The sequence below is a fragment of the Seriola lalandi genome, unplaced genomic scaffold (genome assembly GCF_002814215.2).
Source record: "Seriola lalandi dorsalis isolate HSWRI2012SDOR001 ecotype SW California unplaced genomic scaffold, Sedor1 jcf7180002054703, whole genome shotgun sequence".
In the NCBI taxonomy this organism is placed as follows: domain Eukaryota; kingdom Metazoa; phylum Chordata; class Actinopteri; order Carangiformes; family Carangidae; genus Seriola; species Seriola lalandi.
Genome location: NW_019525256.1, coordinates 525,813 through 532,550, shown reverse-complemented (window position 1 = coordinate 532,550; position 6,738 = coordinate 525,813). Strand labels below are relative to the sequence as shown.

At 43.1% G+C, this 6,738-nt stretch overlaps 1 protein-coding gene across 1 annotated transcript in view; it reads right to left on the bottom strand.

Annotated features, from left to right (window-relative positions):
• Nucleotides 1-5,923: 5,923 nt before the first annotated feature.
• The window catches only part of LOC147818089 (uncharacterized), a 6,878-nt gene continuing 6,063 nt past the window's right edge, over nucleotides 5,924-6,738 (bottom strand). Inside the window, exons 3-4 of the mRNA XM_087178718.1 lie at nucleotides 6,426-6,485; nucleotides 5,924-6,318 (exon numbers count right to left, since the gene is read on the bottom strand). Coding sequence (XP_087034844.1) covers nucleotides 6,300-6,318; nucleotides 6,426-6,485 — 79 coding nt within the window. The 3' untranslated portion in view covers nucleotides 5,924-6,299. The remainder of the gene's footprint in view (nucleotides 6,319-6,425; nucleotides 6,486-6,738) is intronic.

The window sequence follows — 6,738 nt, the reverse complement described above, 5'->3', positions numbered from 1 at the left end:
GGTGACAGCCAGTTTCAAGGTAGGAAGGGAAGTTTCTTGTCAATTAGAGGAAGTATGACAAAGTCAAAGATGGGAAACAAAGGGGAGGGTTCGCTACATCATCCTGACCTTTGACCTTTACTCATCCTGGCAAGGTCAAACATCATCTGTGGGCTGAGGCGCCAAAGCATGCCTCTCATTCATGCCTGTTAAAGGGCACTCCACCAGTTTAGCATTGCTCTTCTATAACAATCATGATGGACAGTTTTTTGCATTCTTCTTCCTTGTAAAAATCTGATGCCTACATTACCCACAATATAACTCAATCACCAACAGTTCAGTCAGAGATTCAGTGTGTTATGCTAGTAGCAGCTAATGCAGCCTCAGGCCACCAGTTTCAGGCAGAGATGAGGCGTGGTCTACAGAAGTCTGATAAACTCACTCCTTTCTGACTCCACACACTCCTGATATGGTGCGTCTGTGCATCTGTGGTCCTCTCCCCTATTTCCAGGGTCATCACCCCCTCCTTCCACCTCTCCCAGCCCTCTCTGACCCCTCCCGCCCGGGATGCTCATCCTGTTTCCTATAGTTTCCTCTTCCCCACGAACAGGAAATGGCCGGAGCCCACGGATACACACACACTCACAGGGGGGAGCCGGCAGGAAGTGATCTCACTACAGCACCTGCAACAAGGAAATAGAACAGCCCCAGCAGGGAGATAGAAGAACAGGCTGTGTATGCTCACACACACACTTAAGTATATATATATATATATATATACAAACAAGTGCCTAACCCACAAACACCGCCTTACTTCCCCTACAGCTGTTGGCAGTGGAACCACAACACAGGAAGCAGTTCTCAGATGCAGAAGTGCAGCTCCTCTTTGCTCAGACATGATCACTGTCTGTCTGTTTAACTCACTTTAACTCACACACAACCTGTATGCAACAGTTGATATCTTAGATATCAGTGCCTGAGTGGGAGGGGGGGGGTGTGTGCATATACTTGTGTTTGTGCTCTGGGGAATTTCCCATCCGCTGTTGATAATCTAAAACATTTGAAATCCCATTACCTATTTAGGACCTACATTCAAAGGTCTTATTGATCGTGCAGATGGCCACATATTTTCAGCTAATTAGGAGCTGCATCCCACCTAGTCTCGCCTCTGAATCCATGCTACTGTTGGATGAAGTTGGAGTGAATGTCCCCTCTGACTTCAGTGTCAATGTACAACAGGACATCTAATTATTTCTTTCTTTAAAACATATATCCTTTTTGAAACCTGCTCAGCTGCAATTGCCTTGTGAAAGGGAAAATGTTCTGTTTTGCGTCTTTAGATGTGCTAAGCTAAGCTAATTGCATATTTCCCAAGATGTTGTATCTTTCCTTTAAATGTTCAAGCATGTACTGTTCATTCACTTGATATGAAACCTTATGTTCTTATTTCCACATTTCATATTCGAGTGTGTATACATGGGTTAGACACAGGGCACAGGTGTTCATCTTTTGTGTCGGCAAATTTTTATAAACTGGGCCACTTCTGCATAAGGGAAATCTTAACACGACAACACACAATGATATTTTAGACAATAGTGTATACTTCCAACTGTTTTACAACAGGGGGAAGGCCCTTTGCTGGTCACAATACAGCTGTGCACAAAGAAACGTTCACAGAGGAACTTTTTTCTGAGTGTGGTGGGAGAGAACTTGACTTACTTGCACAGAGTCCTGACTTCAACCCCATCCAACATGTTTGAGACATTAATGCAAGACCTAACTTCTGTTCTTTTGGCTGAATGGGAGCAAATCCCTGCAGCCAGCTTCCAAAAATCTTGACAAAACATTTCCAGAAAAGAAAAGGCTGTTATACCAGCCTGTTAAAGGTGCTATTTGTAAATTGTTGCAACTTACGAAATAGTAACAGCTGTTTACTTACCAATCTAGAAGAAACGTGAGTTCAGCATCAAACTTCATTCCTTTACTCACCAACAGCTGTCTCCAGCAGTGGCGAGAAACACCAGTGTTAACTGTCATCCCTATCACAATTATTCTTCTACTGAAGTTAGCATTGCTAACGAGATGTAGGTGTTGCATGTGTGGGCATGTTAATACCTCTTGTATTGTAAATGCAGCAATGGCCGAAGCTCTTGTCAAGCAACAATCACCAGCCCCTGCTCCCGGCAAGAAACCATGTTCAGTGACAGAGAAAATTTACAAATAGCCCCTTTAATGGTCATGATTTTGGAATAAGATGATCAACAATCTCGTCTCATACAGTGTCCACATACTTTTGGCCATGTAGTGTAAGTGTTCTTGTTAAAAGACTTAACCCTCTTGACAAGGTAACACATATTACTCATTAGGGAATTCCCTTATAGTGTTGGAGTATATGAAAAAAGACATTACAGTAGAGCGACTGTGACTCTAATGAAGTGAGTATGTGCTGCCTAGATAGACTCCTTCAGTTCGTCCATTAGCCAGTCAATGGGAGTGTGCAGTGTGTGCTCTGCGAGAGTGCAGAGTACGCACTCTGAATATGAATTGGCTGTATTGGCAACAGACTACTGTACTTTACTGCACCGAATCAGCGCCACTCACAAAGGCTGAGAAATGTGTGTGTGTGTGTGTGTGTGTGTGTGTGTGTGTGTGTGTGTGTGTGTGTGTGTGTGTGAGAGATGTGGGCCAGGCAGATCGTGCAGCCCACTGACATACATTCTCCAGATGGAAAAATTTGAGATTTGCTCCTTCTCTCTCTCTCTCTCTCTCTCTCTCTCTCCCTCTCTTCCTACCTCCCCCACCATTTAATCAGAATTACTACGACCGGCTCATTCCTCCGTGTGACTGGACAATTATGTATTCTGCGCAGGAAAAGCTTAGTTTCTCTTGAGCGTTGGTGCTTGTTGTGTATGTTGGAGGACCACAGTGGAAATAAATCTTGACTTTTTGTTTTCTTCTCCTCTCCTCCTTTGAACCTGCTGCTTATCTCTTCAATAAATCTCTTCTAGTTTCCCCAGCAGCACATTTATTGTCAGTGTAACACATTTTGTCACCTCACAGTGTAAAAACTACAACAACAAGCCTTCTTCTTCATCGCTGGTATGCTGCATTTTCGCACCCCCCGCCCCCTCCGCAGTCCTCTCTGTTGTCAGAGTAAGGACCCTTGTGATTCCTGAGATTCCTGACTGAGAAAGACAGAAATATTTTTCCACTAGCTCTCATATATCGGTATGTATATACTGTAAACATGCCACTACTGTTTCTACACTGCAGCCAGTGTAGTGAAAGAACAGTGTTGTGCTGCCAAATAAACACATTGCAGATATTTATAAGATGGGTCACCCAGAGTTTTCCCCTGATGTCGCACACAGGATTAAATAAAAAACACAAGAATGCTGCATCAGGAGAGTGGGCGAGTGACTAATCTGTTGCCTCTGAAGGTTTGGGACGCCAGGGCTCCTCTGTGTTACAACACTGCAAGTTTGTATGAAGTGGAGTCTTTTCACACAGTTGTTAAGATTTAATACCAACCTTGTCCTTGCAACGTTAGCTAACATAAACATAGTATAGCTCTGTGTCATCAGAACTTTGCTAGTGTGTAAAACTGTGTCTAAGCTGATAATTTGGTTCAGACCACCCTAACGTGTTGTGAGCAGACAGCTGGCCTGCTGCAATCTGTCTTTCAGCAGAATGTCGAGAGAAGCAGTGCAACCTGGGACTTCTCTTGGTCGTACGTATCTATCAGACCTACCCTATTTGCCCCTCTGCCACCCCACAAACACCTCAATTTTGTGGAAAGACACATTACAACCGGCCTACTGCTGAATTCATTTTATGTAGAATGGACAGTAAAGATCTCAAGAGGGTTGCATGATTACTGATTTTTTTTGTGTGGGGGTTAAAAATTGCTCTGACAAAAATGGCAATATATCCATTATGGTGGGGTGGTGGTGCAGGAGGTAGAGTAGATTGTTCACTAATCAGAAGATCACTGGTCCAGTCTGCACGTTGAAGTGTCCTGAACCCCAAAGATACTAAACCCTAAAATGAAAAGGAATAGGGTATAGGTGAATGTGGCTTGTAGTGTAAAGCACTTTGGGTGGTCGGGAGGACTAGAAAGGCGTTATGAGAGTGCAGTTGATTTGGGTTTTCATTTATTTAATGACCAGCGAACATAAGGAATCCGCATTTGCTTGATTTTCAGGTGCTTCTGCATTAAGCTCCAAGTTGGAAAGTCGGACTTAATTGCAATTTGTATGTTGACAGGAATGTGAAGAAGTCAGTAACTCATAATTAACAAATAACAGCAACGATAAATAAATAAATAACAATAACAATGAGGTCAGGGCAGATAGATGAGTCATTAAAACATTGGATTTCAACACAGGAACCCACTGTTCATTTCCCTTTTCCTATCCACAGTCAATGTTGGTTTCTTTTAACATGGTTGTTCCCTTCACCAAGTAGTTTTTATTTCAACAAATATGACCAAGGTTCCCAAACCTGGCCCTTACCTTAAGGAGGTAGTCAACTTAACCAAAACCACAACGTTTCCCTGACTTCAACTTTTAATCTAATCTAAGATCCTTGTTGTGCCTAAACCAAACAAAACCAAACCTTAAAGCAGAACAGTTGAAGTTTTGCTAAACACAAATTGACACAATCTTCTTGTTTTACATTACTGATAAAATCATTAAAATGTTCATGTTCATGCTGAAACATAATGGTAGCACCATGAAGTCAGTGAACTGACTGGTAATGCCAATTATACAGCAACATCTATCTAAAGTTTGCTAACATTAGCTACCATAAGCTTCTGGTCATATGACTCCAGGTGAGGCTGCAGCAAGTGTAATGAATTGAGGGCAAAGTTATGTTTTATTGATCATAAATTACATTTTTCAATTGTAAATGGAGGATTGTGACATTTCCTCTTTCAGAAGATACACAGTTGGACTTGAAGGGCAGGTGTCAGTTTACATGGTTGACAGTAACGGATGTACTTTATCGTTTCTTTTGAAGGACTTGTTTATGTGATGATGAGCTAAATTTCAGCATTAAGGCTCATTCCACAGCCCCTGGGCTGGACACAAAATCCATCTGCTGATTATTTATTCCCTCCCGTAAACAAACAACGGTCAATAAAACAGAGCGGTGGACTCGGAGCAGAGTGGACTTCCCATCATGACACATGGCTGCCAGCCAACAGAAAGAGAAGCAAAGGGACAGAGGACCTTCAAACCTCTTCAAACCACAGGCAAAATGAAACAAAAAGTCTGAGGATGCGAAAGCAAGAGAAGCAGGAGTAATCTCTCCAAAGTTAATAGACAAAAGATGCCCTGCCACCTGCTTCCTCATGCAGGCTTTCTTTTTTTGTTCTATCACTCCTTGATGTTGTTTATCTGTCACACTAACATCGATTTCCTTTGCTACTTCTGCAGTGTTGTGCGCAGTCAAAGAGGTGATATTGGAATTTTTGACTTGTGCTGATATTTATCGACCACCCTCGCTCCCCCCTCCCTTCACCCTCCCTTTTCTCTTTGCCCCCTCTCCTCTGCCGTTTATTTTTCTCTCTCTTTCTCTCTGCCAGCTGTCAGCATTGGCAGCGTGCCACACAGGCGCTTGCCGCTCGGCTAGTGACAGATGCAGCAGCAGTCAGGCAAAGAGGGGAAAAGGAGCAAGAGTTAAAAACAGAGGGAGATTGAAAAAAGAAAGAGAGAAAGGGCAAAGAGAGAATGAGGGAAAGAGAGATGGAGAAGAAAAACTGGTGGGGGGAGAGAGAAGAAGGATGAGTGAGACAACAGAGAGTTGGCCCTCCCCATTGTGTCAAAAGGGACACGGCGCTGGATTAAACCACGTCCAATAATCACAGCCAGATGGGCTGTGGAGGGGCGTGGACAGAGAGGGAGATTGAAAAACAAGATAGCTGGGGACATTTTCAGAGTTAGGTTACAGCACAACTTTATTCTGACATTTCCATTCACAGCCTCGAGTACAGTCAATACATAAATTTAACAGCTTCCAACACAGTCTAAAGAGTGCTACAACTCATTTCCTTGCAAGATTGCATCACTGATAGGCCACATCTGTGTGGCATTTAAGTCGCGTTGCCCTTTTTTCCCCCTTATTAACATTCCACAGCCCATTCCTGAGCCACTGACACTGTGAGATTACCTTGACCAAAGCATGGCTGTTTCCCTCCAACTCCAACACAAATTGCAGCAGTCATTTCTGTTTTCCAAAGAGCAATTTCTCACCTGTATAATATGTACATATCAAGTGTTAGGGTGCCGCAATCACTCTGAGAGGCTAAGGTAACCTCATAGGGCAAGACAGTTACTAAAAGAGAAAAGAACCAAAAGGGAGAAAAGAAATCATATTAAAAACAGGTTGAGGTGTACATCTGTGTGATTTTAATTGGTTGAAAAAAAGCTTCATTTTCTTACTCTCTCCCTTTCAGCACTTGAGGCACCCGCTCCCTCAGTTTTTGCCAGCGGTACCGCCACCTTTTTCAACCAGAGAACAAAACACAATTTAGCATGTTTGACTAGCTTTGCCTCGAACAGCACGTGTAAAATTATCATCAAAATGAGAAGTATTACACATGAGATCTGGACTATTAATGAGTCAATGAATGGGTATTATCACAGCCCGTGAACTTGGCTGAGGCTTGCATTGGGCCAACAAAGACGCAAACACACACACACCCAAGCAAACAAATGAGCCCACACAAAGCCACACTGCCTGCACCCCCCCCCC